Source organism: Bos taurus, chromosome 28 (assembly GCF_002263795.3).
Source record: "Bos taurus isolate L1 Dominette 01449 registration number 42190680 breed Hereford chromosome 28, ARS-UCD2.0, whole genome shotgun sequence".
NCBI classification, from domain to species: domain Eukaryota; kingdom Metazoa; phylum Chordata; class Mammalia; order Artiodactyla; family Bovidae; genus Bos; species Bos taurus.
The window spans coordinates 8,119,221-8,136,095 of record NC_037355.1 but is presented as its reverse complement, the minus strand read 5'-3'; the positions used below and the strand labels follow the sequence as shown (position 1 = coordinate 8,136,095).

The window sequence follows — 16,875 nt, the reverse complement described above, 5'->3', positions numbered from 1 at the left end:
CCACTATAGAGAACAGTATGGAGTTTCCTTGAAAAAGTAAAAATAGAGATTGCCCTCATGATCCAGTGGTTAGGACTGGGCACTTTCACCTCTGGGGCCCATGTTCAATCCCTGGTTGGGGAACTAAGATCCTGCAAGCCCCATAAGGCAGCCAGAAAAAAATTTTTTTTAAAAGAAGATCTCAAAATAGAGCTTTACCATATGATCCAACAATCTCATTCCCAGGCATATATCTGAAGAAAACCATAATTCAAAAAGATACATGAGGACTTTCCTGGTGGTGCAGTGCTTAAGAGCCTGCCTGACAATGCAGGGGACAAGGATTGGATCCCTGCTCCGGGAAGATTTCCCATACCAAATGGCAACCAAGCCCGTGCGCCACAACCACTCAGCCCTCGGGCCCTAGAGCCCATGATCTACAACAAGAGAAGCCACTGCAATGAGAAGCCTCACACCAAAGAGGCTTCTGTGGAGAAGGCGTCTAGAGAGCAGCCCCCACTTGCTGCAACTAGAGAAAGCTCAAGCACCAGCAATGAAAACCCAGCACAGCCAAAAAGAAGTAAACAAAATTAAAATTTTTTAATTCAGAAAAATTGTTTAAAAAAATACATACACGCAAATATTCACTGCAGGAGTATTTACAATAGCTAAGACATGGAAACAACCTAAATGTCTACCAACAGAGGAATGGGTAAAGAAAATATGGAACATATATAAATGGACTATTCCTCAGCCATAAAAAACAATGAAATAATGCCATTTACAGCAACATGGATAGATCTTATCATACTAAGTAAATTTAAGTCAGAGAAAGACAAATATCATATGATACTGCATACACAGGCAATCTAAAAAATGATAGGAGGGGGTATGAGGGAGGCTCCAGAAGAAGAGGATACAATATATACTTACGGCTGATTTGCATTATTGTACGCAGAAACCAACACAACACTGTAAAGCAATTATTGTCCAATTTAAAATTTTTAAAAAAGAAAAAATAAACAAAAAATGATAGGAATGAACTTATTAACAAAACAGAAACAAACTCACAGACTTAGAAAACCAACTTATGGTTACTCAAGGAGAAAGGTGGGTAGGGAGGGATAAATTATGAGGTTGGGATTAACATATGCACACAACTATATATAAAATAGATAATCAACAAGGATACTGTAGAGCACAGGGAACTTTTACTCAATAGTCTGTAATAACCTATATGGGGAAAGAATCTGAAAAAGAATTGATATATGTATATAAATAACTGAATGACTTTGCCATACACCTGAAATTAACATAATAATGTAAATCAACTATATTTCAATATAAAATAATTTTTTTTACAAAAGAAAAAAGCTAGGGTAGAATTCTGACGGCATAAACAGCAGATTAAAAGACCTGTAATGTTGAAGGATCATGTGTGTGTGCTTAGTGGCTCAGTTGTGTCCAACTCTTTGCAACCCCATGGACTGCATCCTGCTAGGCTCCTCTGTCCATGGGGATTCTCCAGGCAAGAATACTGGAGCGGGTTGCCATGCCCTCCTCCAGGGGATCTTCCCAACCCAGGGATCAAACCCAGGTCCCCGGCATTTCAGGCGGATTCTTTACCAACTGAGGCACCAGGGAAGCCCTGAAAGATCACATTATATGTAATTTTGAAGGACTATATGATTATCCATATTAAAGAATGTACCTACTCCACCTTGTATCTTCAAGGACTGTAAACCAAGAAGTTAATAAGAACACAGTTTTTTAATAACCTGACTTATTGGTTTAAAAGAACTCTATTCACCAATATGACAAAATGAATCGAAATTAAAGTTTAAAGTATACCTACTGTTTTTAAGAAAATGTGTTTATGTTTTAGAGAAGCACAGTGAAGCATTAAGGGAACATTTCATGAAAGTATGGGCAAGATAAAGGACAGAAATGGTGAGGACCTAATAAAAGCAGACGAGATCAAGAAGAGATGGCAAGAATACACAGAAGAACTATACAAAAAAGGTCTTAATGACTCAGATAACCACAATGGTTACTCTAGGGGTCACTCACCTAGAGCCTGGACACTCTGGAGTGTGAAGTCAAGTGGGCCTTAGGAAGCATCACTATGATCAAAGCTAGTGGAGGTGATGGAATTCCGGTTAAGCTATTTAAAATCCTAAAGGATGATGCTGTTAAAGTGCTGCACTCAAAATGTTAGCAAATTTAGAAAGTTCAGCAGTGGCCACAGGACTGGAAAAAGCTTTCATTCCAATCCCAAAGAAAAGCAGTGCCAAAGAATGCTGAAACTACCGAACAACTGAGCTCATTTCACACGGCTTCAGCAGTACGTGAGCCAAGAACTTCCAGATGTTCAAGCTGAATTTAAAAAGGCAGAGGAACCAGAGATCAAATTGTCAACATTAGTTGGTTCATAGAGAAAGCAAGAGAATTCCAACATTAGTTGGCTCATAGAGAAAGCAAGAGAATTCCAGAAAAACATCTGCTTCACTGCCTAAGCTAAAGCCTTTGACTGTGTGGATCACAACTAACTATGGAAAATTCTTAAAGAAATGGGAATACCAGACCACTTTACCTGTCTCCTGAGAAACCTGTATAAAGGTCAAAAAGCAACAGTTAGAACTGGACATGGAACAACTGATTAGTTCAAAATTGGGAAAGGAGTACAACAAGGCTGTATATATTGTTACTTTATTTACAGAGTACACCATGCAAAATGTCAGGCTGGATGAATCACAAGCTGGAATCACAAGATTACCGGGAAAAACATTAAGAACCTCAGATATGTAGATGATACCCACTCTAATGGCAGACAGTGAGGAAAAACTAAAGAGCTTCTTGATGAGGGTGAAAGAGGAGAGTAACAAAGTTGGCTTAAAACTCAACATTCAAAAATTTAAGATCATGGCATCTGGTCCCATCAGTTCATGACAAATAGATGGAGAAACAGTGGAAACAGTGATAGATTTTATTTTCTTGGGCTCCATGGGGTCGCAAAGAGTCAGACATGACTTAGCAACTAAACAACAACATAAATATCTGCACAAAAAATAAAATATCAAACCTGAATCTGATCAAGCCTGTATGTAACTACCAACCTACAGGGAAAGTATGGGACAGAAAAACTAAATATTAATGACTTCGTGGGGATGCAATCTAAAAAATTCAGAATATGGGAAATTTTACAAGACAATTTTTCCAACAAATAAATAGTAAGGAGAAAAATAGAGAATAAATCCAGAAAATCCAATATCTAACCAAAAGGATCACCGGGGGGCGGGGGGAAAGCAGGTAATATGCAAAGGTATTATCAAAGGTATCCTAGAAGAAAACGTCTCATCACTGAAGAAATGAGCAGGATTAACCAAGAAAACACACCAGACAATGAGTCAAGAAACACCCACAGCTGGACACAGCTGCTCTCATCATAAGGCTTTCTGTCCTCTATTGTTACCATGGTCACATATTATGTTAATAAATACCAAGAAAAGAGAAAGAAAACACAGCAGCAAGGCTTCCAGAATGTCCCACAAGATCCGACACTCCCCACGAGGCCCACGTACTCTACTTTGCAGTATCTGTGAGATGCCCAAGTTGTCAGCCGCTGCTTTCTTGAGGTGAAGTGGGTTTGTGGAGTTTTACAGTTTAATAAAGGCTGCCTGCGAGGTGGCCCTCTGAGCATCAGGACCACCCTGGGGAGTGCACAGAGGGGCTGGGATGAATTCCTCCCCAAGTGGGTGGTCAGGGAGCTCACTCTTAGTTTGAGAGAAGGCTGTTCACACTGAGGTGAAGGGCGGGGTTAAGGGCATCACTCCCAGTCCCCTGGCATGAGGGGCTAGAGGAATTAGGGCCCCCAGGCCCCCACACAGGGCTATAGGGCCACTACCCATGCTGAACATGGGGCTCTTCCAAGGGCCTCGTTACTCTTCTGGGTTCCAGAGTTGAGGAGAGAGCACATCCCTGGCTCCTGAGCAGTCTCCTTTCCCCCTACCCTTCTTCCTCCTCATCCGTCCTCAGTACTAAAGCTGGACTCTCCCAAGAAAGGAAGGCAAAGATGTCTCCATCTACCAGCCGCAGACAACGGACCTCCCTCAGCTCTGTTTCAGCAGCAAGCCAAACAAAATCAGTTCCCCAGACAAAGCGGCCTGACCGAGCAGGCGGGGAGGATACGGGTGGACTGAGGAAGGGGACCCCTCAGCTCTGTCGTCCTCCTTCCATGGGTCTGGGTGCCTCCTGGCTCTTCCTCTAAATTGTGAAGCCACCATTTGTTAAATGTTCAGAGTCTGTGTCTTTAGCAGGAGACGGACCGGAGCAAAGGAGTGAAGCTCTTTTTTGTGAACAGTGATTATTTCCCTAAATGACAGCCAGATGCAAGCAGGGCCACCTGGAGATCTTACCTGCGGATACTAGTGCGAGCCACCCCCTTGGACTTAACTGGACTCCATGTTAACAGGATTCGTGAAGGCTGCCCCTGCTCCCCAACACCATGGCCTGAAGGAGAGGCCTGGGGAGGAACTGAGGATCAGCCAAGGCAGATGGGGCTGAGCTGCTTTCAGCAATCAGCCCAGGTCGCTCTAGAGGCCCTGCCCAGAACCTCTGCGGGAGTTCCCGGCCCTGCCACCTGGGGAACCAGGTGTAGAGTGTTGGAATCTGAGCTCACAGTTCTGCCCACTGCAGCCCTAAAGCAGATAAAACAAATAAAGCCCTAAAACAGCAGAGCCCAGAAATCAGTAGCATAGAGCAGCAGATCAAATTCCCACTCCATGGTTCATTCCTTCCCCTGAACTGACACCTCCCTTCACAGCTCCAAATATGCCCTGCCTTTGTGTTTCTTTCACATTTTACTCAGCTCAGGGAGGGCTTCCCAGTGGCTTAGACGGTAAAGAATCTGCTTGTAATGTGGGAGACCTTGGTTTGATCCCTGGGTCGGGAAGATCTCCTGGTGTAGGAAATGGCAACCCACTCCAGTATGCTTGCCTGGAGAATTCTGTGGACCAGAGGAGCCTGGGGGGCCACAGTCCCCGGGGTCCCAAAGAGTAGGACACGACTGAGCAAGTAACACTTTCACTTCAGGGGTTAAGAGTCAGAATAACTCCTCATGAATTCCTAACCAGGTGAGCTCAGGTCTACTTAACCTTTCTGTGCCTCAATGTCCTCATCCAGAAAACAGGGATGATGCTGTCAACATCACTGGATGAGAGATCATTCCGTCATTCAACAAACAAACTGAGCACCTAATAAGCACTCAGAGGGCTAGACGTGGCTATTCCAGGTGCTCAGCAAACACCAGTAACTGGTCTAAGTGCTTTTAAGCTTTTAACTCATTGAGTTGTCCAACAGCCCTACAGCCACATCCAGTGAAATAAGGAGTAAGTACTATATCTGTGTTCCATTTCTCTGCATCTTTGTACCTATCCCAGAGATGAGTTCTACAAGAAATCCAAAAGTAGCACCAACTGAAGTAATGGAAAAAAATGCTGCATACAATGATATAATTAATAAAAAGTAAATACACAGAAGCTCCCTCTTGGCAGAATTATAATTTTCTGGGGGAAAAATGCCTGATAATACATACATGAAGAAAGTGTCCAAGTCACAGGCAACTTAATAATGTACATCCCTCCATGTTGTTAAAGTACCATTAAATAGGTTCCACCTAACTTACTGTATTTGTGAGGTGCCACTCCAATCTGCCTTTAGGAACTGGAATGAATTCCCCCTGGGTGCTGGCAGTACTGGCTTTTGGCAGTTGGCACTCAGCTGCAGGCCCTCTTTTAGAATTGTCTCCACTGGGAGAAAACACCTTGGCCCAGAGCACACCTCCTTCCTAAGGCAGCCACAACCCAGTGATAGACCATCACATCTCAACTATGAAAGACTCTGAAGGGCCATTCCATCTTCAGAGGTCCCCCACAAGATCAGATAAATCCTTTGTTTAGAATAATCATGGCACCTGGACTTTCCTGGCTCAGTGGATAAGAATCCGTCTGACAATACAGGAGACACGGGTTTGATCCCTGGTCCAGGAAGATTCCACATGCCATGGAGTCACTAAGCCCACGTGCCACAACTACTGAGCCTGAGCCCCAGGGCCTACGGCCACAACTACTGAAGCCCGCTCGCCTAGAGTCCCTGCTCTGCAGCAAGAGAAGCCATCGCAATGAGAAGCCACGAAACACAGTAAAGGGTATCGCCTGTGCTTGCTGCAACTAGAGAAAGCCCACGTGAAGCAATGAAGACCCAGCACGGCCAAAAATAAACAAAAATTAAAAATAAATAGAAGACTAGAACACTCATGGCCCAACTTCTCCCTGTGCCCAATCCGGCTCCCTTCCCTTCCCTTGCATTACTATCAATTCTAAGAGGACTACCTAATACAATTTTTGAATAGTAAACTTCCTAAATGTGAATCTCCATCTCAGTCTACTTCCCAGAGAACCGGTGCATTCAAAATTTCCAAGAATTGGACATTGATCCACTACTTTCAGACAGCAACTTGGCAATATATATCAAGCATCGTAAACTATTCATAATCTTGAGAAGCAATATAACAGAAAGGGTATGGGCTCTAAAGCACAGTTTCAAATGCCAGCTTTTTACAGGAAAGCTTTGAGACCTGAGTCTTGGTCTCTTCATCTGTAAAAATAACATCTATATTCTAGAGCTGTTATAATTTTAGAGTTGTAATAATGTTCTTGTTCAAAGTGGAGAGCATATAAAAGCAACTGGTACACAATGCTGCTTAATTAGCCATGAAGGTTGCTAATCAGCTGGCTTTAAGATTAAATGTTATTTTCCCTTTCAATTTACCAATAATCCAAGTAAAACAAGAGAAGAAACCCTCTCCATACTAAATATTCTGGTAAATCTTAGGTCCATGAAGGCAGAGTCCATAACTATCTAGTTCAGTGGTTCTCAGCCTTAATGAACCTAGTAAAATGCCCTGGAGAGCTTCTTTAAACGCAGATGGCTGGGTCCCAACTCCAGAGTTTCTGATTCAGTAGTTCTGGGGTGGGGCCCAAGAATGTACATTGCTAACAAGTAATCAAGTGACGTTGATACTCCTTAGGACCATATTTTGAGACCCTCTGGTGTAAATTTACCACTGAATACCTTGTATACATTTAAGCCAATTCCTGATATATAGAAGGTATTTAAATATTTGTTGACTGATTGACTAAGACATATAAATAAGTCTACTATACTACTGTCATTGACAAAAGTAAAAAAAGAAACTAGAAATTAATGCCTAAAAAGGAAGAATGATTAAACAAACTATGTACTACACTAAATGTAACCATTAAGAAATATAAGTAAAGGAGTGCTCTGGCGGCCTTGTGGTTAGGACTTTGGGCTTTCACTGCCATGGCTAGGGTTCAGTCCCTGGTCAGGGACCTGAGATCTCACAAGCCAAATACAAATAAATCCATTTCTATACACTAACAATGACAGATCAGAAAGAGAAATTCAAGAAACAATTTCACTTACCATCTTATCACAAAGAATAAAGTACCAAGGAATAAACCTAAGGAGACAAAAGATTTATACTCTGAAAACTGTAAGATGCTGATGAAAGAAATCAAAGAAGACACAACCGATGGAAACCATATTCATGGATTGGAAGACTCAGTACTGTCAAAATGACCATATTACCCAAGGCAATCTACAGATTCAATGCAATCCCTACCAAATTACCACTGGTATTTTCCATAGAACTAGAAAATAATCTTAAAATCTGTATGGAGACACAAAAGATCCCAAACAGCAAAAGCAATCTTGAGAAAGAAAAACAGAACTAGAGGAACCAGGCTCCCTGATTTAAGACTATACTACAAAGCTACAGTCATCAAAACAGTATGGTACTGGCACAAAAACAGAAATATAGATCAATGGAACAGGATAGACAGTCCAGAGATAAACCCGTGGACCTATGGTCACTTAATCTATAACAAAGACAGCAAGAACATGCAATGTTGGAAAGACAGTCTCTTCAACAAATGGTGCCGGCAAAAATGGACAGCTATACGTAAAAAAAAATGAAATTAGATCATTCTTTAACATCATACACAAAAATAAACTCAAAATGCATTAAAGATCTAAATGTGAGACTGGGTACCATAAAATTCCTAGAGGAAAACATAAGCAGAACACTCTCCAACATAAACTGCAGCAATATCTTTTCTCAATCTGTCTCCCAGAATAATGGGAATAAAAACAAAAATAAACAAATGGGACCTACTTAAACTCAAAAGCTTTTGTACAGCAAAGGGAACAATAAACAAAATGAAATGTCAACACACAAACTGGGAGAAAATATTTGTAAAGAGGACCTATAGGTGGCCAAGAGGCAACATATACAAATACTGCATCATTATATTGTACACCTGAAACTAATATGTTAATTATCTCAATAAAAAAGGAAATACAAGTAAAATAATGCTATAGAAACATAGATATATACCAAATCATAAGTGAAAAATGGTAAAAACAAATTGTATTCAGATCAATTTGAATTACACATACATATGGATTAACGATAATAGAAATTTCAAAAATATTACTTCATTTTTGAGCTTACGATTATGGGAATTCAAGTTTTGTTATGGTTTAAAGTTTACACTGAAGATATTTTAAGAATGACTTAATATAAAATAGTAACATTAAATAATTAGGTAAGTGTATAATCAAATTAAGTCATGGATACCACTGAAGTAAAACTGTATCAGAGCATATATAACTTGCTTGTTAGCATCCTCAAATTGGTATTACAGACCTCTACTGAGACACCTAACAGAAACAACTACAAAATAAACCCGCACACACAAAGTCATAAATTACCTGCCACAGGAGGGACAAGGCCAGAAAAACGCACTGTTGCATGTTCCCCGTTAACTTCAACTCTCCGACCAATGACATCTGATGTCGAAGTGCTGTTCATTATAACATAGCCAGAATCCAAAATATGAGATCTAGGAAAAAAACATGACATTGACAAGAACTTAGTAAAATTCTTTAAAAAAAATTTTTTTTAACTGTATGCAGATGCTCATTAGGTCAATGCTTCTACCCAATTTAGCCTTCCTATTTTGGTGAAGAGAAGAACCTAAGGGTTTATGTACCAGACTCTCAGAATGTGATTTTACTTTACTCTCCGTTTTGATAATTTACTGCATTAAAAAAAAACCTTGCTTAACTCTAGTTAGCTCACATCACATGACTGTGTACTTTTACTAAGGATGGGAAGGGAAGGAAAAGAGAGGGGGATCAAGGTGACAGAGAAAAGGGAAAGAAAACATGCAACACAGGCATCATTCTCTGCCCAGGAAGTAGAAACACACAAATCCACAGAGCCAGGAAGGAACACATATGATGACAAATTTAGAACCCTAACAATAGGGGGCCCAAGAGAAAAGCATCATCTCTCGAGGAATGATCACTAGATCCAACTCCCACTTCAGTAAGTCAGTTTTTTTCAACAGATAAAAAAGAAAGAGATGGAAGGGGGGGAAAAAAAAAGATTAAAGGAAATGTAAGAGATGTCAGCTAATTGCAATGTATGAACATTGTTTGGAACCTGAACTCTTAAGAACTGTAAATAATTTTCAAAATAAATTATGAGAAAATATTTGAACGCTGACTAGATAGCTGATGATATTCAAGAATAATTGTCTCCAGTAACAATTAAAAATCAATTTATTTGGGGGGAAAAATGGAAAGGGGAATTCCCTGGACCAGTGGTTAGGATTCCACACGTTCATTGAAGGGGGCACAGCTTCGATCTCTGGTCAAGGAACTAAAGATCCCAAATGCTGCACAGTGAGGCCAAAAATTAAAATTTAAAAAGTCAAAGAATAATTGTGAAATTTTTAGCTATGATAATGGCATAGTGGTTATGGCTTTTTAAAATACCTTACCTTTCAGAAATACACATTATTTACAGATTTTTAAAAGTCATATTTTAGACATGTCACACAGTGGTGGTATAGACAACACACTGAAAGGAAGTAAAAAGCAGAGGGGCCAGTTAGGGAAATAGTGCTGTAACTCAGGTGAAAACCAGCAAAGAATGAACCAAGACACTGGCCTCCACCCTTTCATTTGACACATACTAAGCACTAACCACATGCTGGCTGAAACACTGGACCCCACATGACAACCAGTAAACCCTGCGTGTATGATTCCTGCCTCAGAGTATAAGTACAGTGAGTTAAACCTGAGAGAAGGGTATGGATTTTGGAGAAAGTTAAGAGCTAGAACAGGGTCTGGAGATTAAATGGATAGAAATGGTAAAACTGAAGACTAGGAAGACAAGATAGTGTCTGGGGTAGATGGTCGCACCAAACAGCAACATGAGTAATACAAGAGGAGAGTCGAGTGTGGGAGGGAAAACCACTTGTTTGAGGCGTCTATCGAATGTCATGACAGATGTAGGTCTCTAGTTCAAAGGACACGTTTTCACTAGAACTGTGTATTTGGGAGTCATCACCTCAGTATAACAGTGGATGAGATTGGAAGTGTACTAGGTGAAAAGAAAAGCAATCACTGACAGAACTCTGGGGAAATATAATATTTAAAAGAGAAAGGGAAGAAACCTCTAAGAAAGAATCTGAGGAAAACCTGGTTTTCTTTTATTCTTTCTGGCTTTTCCCCCTGACTCTGCAAGTGGTGTTGAGAAAGTTGGACAGCTGCATATGAATCAATGAAGTTAGAACACACACTCTCATCATATACAGAAATAAACACAAAATGGCTTAAAGACTTAAATATAAGATATGACACCACAGAACTCCTACAAGAGATCAGAGACAAAACATTCTCTGACATAAACTGTACCAATGTTTTCTTTCAGTCTCCCAAGGCATTAGAAATAAAAGCAAAAATAAACAAATGGAGCCTAATCAAATTTACAAGCTTTTGCACAGCAAAGGAAATCATAAATGAAACACAAAGACAACCTTTGGAATGCGAGAAAATATTTGCAAATGATGTGACCAACAAGGGCTTAATTTCCAAAGTACACAAACAGCTCATAAAACTCAACAACAAAAACAAACCACCCAATCAAAATCTGGGCAGAAGACCTAAAGAGACATTCCTCCAAAGAAATACATGGCCAATAAGCACATGAAAAGATGCTCAACATCACTAATTATTAGAGAAAAGCAAATCAAAATTACAATAAGGTACCACCTCACATCTGTTAGACTGATCATCATTAAAAAGTCTACAAATAATACATGCTGGAGAGGGTGTGGAGAAAAGGGAACCCTCCTACACTGCTGGTGGGAATGTAAGTTGGTGCAGTCACTGTGGAAAACAGTATGGAGGTTCCTCAGAGAATTAAAAACAGGATTATCATATGATCCAGCAATCCCGCTCTGGGACATACATCCAAACAAACCTATATGTCAAAGAGTTACATGCACCCCTGTGTTCACAGCAGCGCTGTTCACAACAGCCAAGACATGGAAGCAACCTAAATGTCCATGAACAGATGAATGGATAAAGAAGATGTGGTGCATATACACAATGGAATACCACTCAGTCCAAAAGAAGGAAATAATGCCCTTTGCAGCAACATGGATGACTATCCATGAGATTATCATAACAAGAGATTATCATACTAAGTGAAGTCAGTCAGAAAGAGGAAGAAAACACCACATGATATCACTTGTATGTGGAATCTAAAATATGACATAAACGAACTTATCTATGAAACAGAATCACAGACCCAGAGAACAAGTTGGTGGTGGCCAAGGGGAGTGATGGAGTAGAATCCTTGGGTTAGTAGATGTTAAGTTTTTACATACACAATGGATAAACAACAAGGTCCTACTGCTGCTAAGCTGCTGCTAAGTCACTTCAGTCGTGTCCGACTCTGTGCGACCCCATAGACGGCAGCCCACCAGGCTCCCCCGTCCCTGGGATTCTCCAGGCAAGAACACTGGAGTGGGTTGCCATTTCCTTCGCCAATGCATGAAAGTGAAAGTGAAGTCGCTCAGTCGTATGTGACTCTTAGCGACCACATAGACTGCAGCCTACCAGGCTCCTCCATCCATGGGATTTTCCAGGCAAGAGTACTGGAGTGGGGTGCCATTGCCTTCTCCGAAGGTCCTACTGGTATAGCACAAAGAGTTATATTCAATATCCTATGATAAACCATAATGGAAAAAAATATTTTAAAAAAGAATGCATGTATATATATGTGTGTGTGTGTGTGTGTAACTGAACCAACTTGTGGTACTGCAGAAATTAACACAACACTGCAAAACAACTATAGTTCCATTTAATAAAAACAATAAATAAATGATAAAAAAAAAAAAATACAGGCAAACCTCTTGAGATGTTGTGTTTGATTCCAGAACACTGCACACTGCAATAAGGCAAGTACTGCAAGAAGAAAAAAAAAAAGGGCGCAGGGGAGGGGAGGCTGAATTTTGACAGTTTGATTATCAAAGGGCATCAACAAAAGCAAAGTAAGAAAGACAAACATGGGCAGACAGGGCAGTCAGGAGGAGCCAACATCTAGATCTAAACTTGCCTGGCAGGTTTGAAAAGCAAAAGGGAAATCAGCCCGGAGCCTCAAATTGGTGGGAAGAAGCAAAACAGTTCAGATAATCTGAAGAAAAGTCAACAGGAAGATGAGGGCAGGTGTGGGAAGCCATGGTTTAGCAAGCTCAGACACACGTGGAGTCATGCAGCTAAGAGGTCTAGTCAGTAGGTAGGGCCCTGATGTGAAGTTCTAGTCCCCAAGGAAAAAACTAGTAAGGTCACTATAGACCACCATTCCTACAAGAAGTTCAAATAGAAGTCCGAATCTTGGTTCCTTGAACTAGAGTGCATGCGGGCTATCCAAACCCAGACACTCACAACTAAGCCTCACAATAAGTCTGAAGTTCTTGATGGGGCTTGGCCTAAGGAGACCACTTTATAGATCACGCTCACAGCAAGATGTCTGGATAAGAAGAAAGGGGCAGTGGTCAACTGGTGACTAGGAAACCAAGTGGCATAAACAGCAGAAGTGAGAAAGGAGACATTAGGAAGTCATCCTCATTTTCCTTTAATACATATAATTAATTTACAAAAGTTTAAAGTTCCTTCACCTGCTCAATTCTACTTGATCTCTAGTGACAATTCTATTCATTCCCATCTGTATGTTGTGCCCAAAGGATCCAAGATCATCTGTTATATGGTAGCCAAGGTCAGTTAATAACTGGTTCTACATGATGTTTTTTTTTTTTTTGGCAGCATCCTGCACCTTGTGGGATCTTAGTTACCCAATCAGGGATTGAATCTGGGCCACGAGAAGTGAAAGTGTGAACTCCTAACCACTGGACCAGCAGAGAATTCCCTGCATTATGTATTTTTGATGATCCTGTCTAGTCTCTTAACTCTTCTAGTAATTGTTTCTTTATACTGTGACCTTCTGGAAGGAACTAGAGACTGGCTCCTTGTCTTGGTGCCCTACGCCTTGGTTTCTTCTCCCTCTGGCCAGTCACCCAGTAAGTCCCTGTATCCTGTTGTCAGATCCACTGGATGTTAGTTACTGGTCCACCCTGGACTCCACAGCCTGTTTGCTGTTATTTCCACCCACTGATTTTAGTACTGCCCTCTGCAGCTAAAAGAAACAACTATTCCCTTTTCCAGCTGACATTTAAATATTTGATCAGATCAGTCGCTCAGTCGTGTCTGACTCTTGCGACCCCATGAATTGCAGCACGCCAGGCCTCCCTATCCATCACCAACTCCCGGAGTTCACTCAGACTCACGTCCATCGAGTCAGTGATGCCATCCAGCCATCTCATCCTCTGTCGTCCCCTTCTCCTCTTGCCCCCAATCCCTCCCAGCATCAGAGTCTTTTCCAGTGAGTCAGCTGTTCACATGAGATGGCCAAAGTATTAGAGTTTCAGCTTTAGCATCATTCCTTCCAAAGAAATCCCAGGGCTGATCTCCTTCAGAATGGACTGGTTGGATCTCCTTGCAGTCCAAGGGACTCTCAAGAGTCTTCTCCAACACCACAGTTCAAAAGCATCAATTCTTCGGCACTCAGCCTTCTTCACCGTCCAACTCTCACATCCATACATGACCACAGGAAAAACCATAGCCTTGACTAGATGAACCTTTGTTGGCAAAGTAATGTCTCTGCTTTTGAATATGCTATCTAGGTTGGTCATAACTTTCCTTCCAAGGAGTAAGCGTCTTTTAATTTCATGGCTGCAGTCACCATCTGTAGTGATTCTGGAGCCCAGAAAAATAAAGTCTGACACTGTTTGCACTGTTTCCCCATCGATTTCCCATGAAGTGATGGGACTGGATGCCATGATCTTCGTTTTCTGAATGTTGAGCTTTAAGCCAACTTTTTCACTGTCCACTTTCACTTTCATCAAGAGGCTTTTTAGTTCCTCTTCACTTTCTGCCATAAGGGTGGTGTCAATTATATTATTACTTCCCCTTTCTCCTCTTCCTGTCCCCACCTTCTAAAACCCATTAACAGGGTAAACATTCCCACCTCCGTCCTCATGTGAATTCCAAGATCTCCTCCATGATTCATTTACAGATTCTTTTCTTAATATGAAAACACTTGTACACCAGAAACTAACACAACATTGTAAACCAATTACACTACAATAAAAACAAAAGCAAAACACCTAAAACTGAAAACCATATTCCAAATGTGATGACCTGTGTGGGTTCAATGGTCTGAACATCACACCTCTAATAATATAGCCTAATATTACATTTCACTTTTTCTCCTTTTCATGGGAAAGACTGCTGCTTGTTATTAAGACTGCAAGGAAATAAACTATATCACTTTCTGATCATAAAATTAAAATGCTTAAATTTCACTATTTAATTATTACCTTCCCTGTAATAGGAAATGGCAACCCACTCCGGTATTCTTGGCTGGAAAATCCCATGGACTCCTAGGAGCCTGGAGGACATACTCCACAGGGTTGCAAAGAGTCGACCACAACTGAGTGACTGAGCATGCATATATTATTACATTACACTAAAAAACAGTTCTCAATAGTTTTAAAAGTCCTTTCAAGTCTCATTAACATGTAAACAGAATTTCATTACAATAGAAACAGATATATAATTTCTGTTCTATTTAACATTCTGCCAACATTTTTCTATACAGCCACAGAATCATAGTAACTAATTTACTCTTGACATGTAGATAACACAATTTAATCGCTTCTCTATTGTTATGTTTTTATTATTTACTATTCCAAAGAAAACAGCTAAAAATATCTTTTAAAACTATTAGTATCCTCTTAAATATTTTCATAGGAAAAATTCTTGAGACAATTATTCCAAGTAAATAAATACACTTAAGATTCTAGAAAGCCATGACCAATTTATTCGTCAAAAAAGAAGTACTATCACTGACACCAAGAGAAAATCTACTTGTTTATTTCTCAGGAATCCTCATCAAGAGCTTTCAAATCAGGCCTTCTCTATTCTGTATTTGTATAACTAATGTTTGAGGCAGGAATTTAATACATTATATCATTATTATAAATGTAGAACTTTACATTCATATAAACATCAAATAGTCCAACATATTAACTATCTCTCCTGTGTAGTTTTGTAAAAACGAAGACAGAAAAGAATATAAGACTCTAACCAAAGAGTTAACACTTTTCACTTACAAGCCTTTCTATTACCCACCTCACATTCAAGAATGTCATGAACTTTGTGAAATGTTTCACTGAAATCAAAATACAGTCAGTCAGGAGACATAATCCTGTCAATCAAACAGAGGAGGAATGGGGAAGAAGGCTTCAGTTCAATTCAGTCCCTCAGTCATATCCAACTCTTTGCGACCCCATGGACTGCAGCACGCCAGGCTTCCCTGTCCATCATCAACTCCTGGAGCCTACTCAAATTCACATCCATTGCGTCAGGGATGCCATCCAACTATCTCGTCCTCTGTCACCCCCTTCTCCTCCACCTTCAATCTTTCCCAGCATCAGGGTCTTTTCCAATGAGTCAGTTCTTCACATCAGGTGGCCAAAGTATTGGAGTTTCAGCTTCAACATCAGTCCTTCCAATGAATATTCAGGACTGATCTCCTTTATGATGGACTGGTTGGATCTCCTTGCAGTCCAAGGGACTCTCAAGGTCTTCTCCAACACCACAGTTCAAAAGCATCAATTCTTTGGCACTCAGCTTTCTTTATAGTCCAACTCTCACATCCATACGTGACTACTGGAAAAACCATAGCTTTGACCAGATGGACTTTTGCTGGTAAAGTAATGTCTCTGCTTTTTAATATGCTGTCTAGGTTGGTCATAGCTTTTCTTCCAAGGAGCAAGTGTCTTTTAATTTCATGGTTGCAGTCACCATCTGCAGTGATTTTGGAGCCCCCAAAAATAAAGTGTGACACTGTTTCCACTATTTCCCCATCTATTTGCCATGAAGTGATGGGACCAGATGCCATGATCTTCGTTTTCTGAATATTGAGCTTTAAGCCAACTTTTCCATTCTCCTCTTTCACTTTCATTAAGAGGCTCTTTAGTTCTTCTTCACTTTCTGCCATAAGGGTGGTATCAGCTGTACATCTGAGGTTATTGATATTTCTCTTGGCAATCTTGATTCCAGCTTGTGCTTCGTCCAGCCCAGCATTTCACATGATGTACTCTGTATAGAAGCTAAATAAGCAGCGTGACAATATACAGACTTGACATAGTCCTTTCCCAATTTGGAGCCAGTCTGTTGTTCCAGGTCTGGTTCTAACGCTTCTTGACCATCATTCAGGTTTCTCAGGAGGCAGATAAGGTAGTCTGGTATCCAATCTCTTTTAAGAATTTTCCAGAGTTTGTTGTGATCCACACAGTCAAAGGCTTTAGCATAGTCAATGAAGCAGAAGTA

At 40.5% G+C, this 16,875-nt stretch overlaps 1 protein-coding gene across 3 annotated transcripts in view; it reads right to left on the bottom strand.

Annotated features, from left to right (window-relative positions):
- Window positions 1–16,875, bottom strand: part of TBCE (tubulin folding cofactor E) — an 88,993-nt gene that overhangs the window by 52,344 nt on the left and 19,774 nt on the right. For all 3 annotated transcript variants that reach the window (XM_005226206.5, NM_001038032.2, XM_015460927.3), the window contains 1 exon segment: window positions 8,836–8,966. In XM_005226206.5, the coding sequence (XP_005226263.1) occupies window positions 8,836–8,935 (100 nt within the window). In that variant the 5' untranslated portion in view covers window positions 8,936–8,966.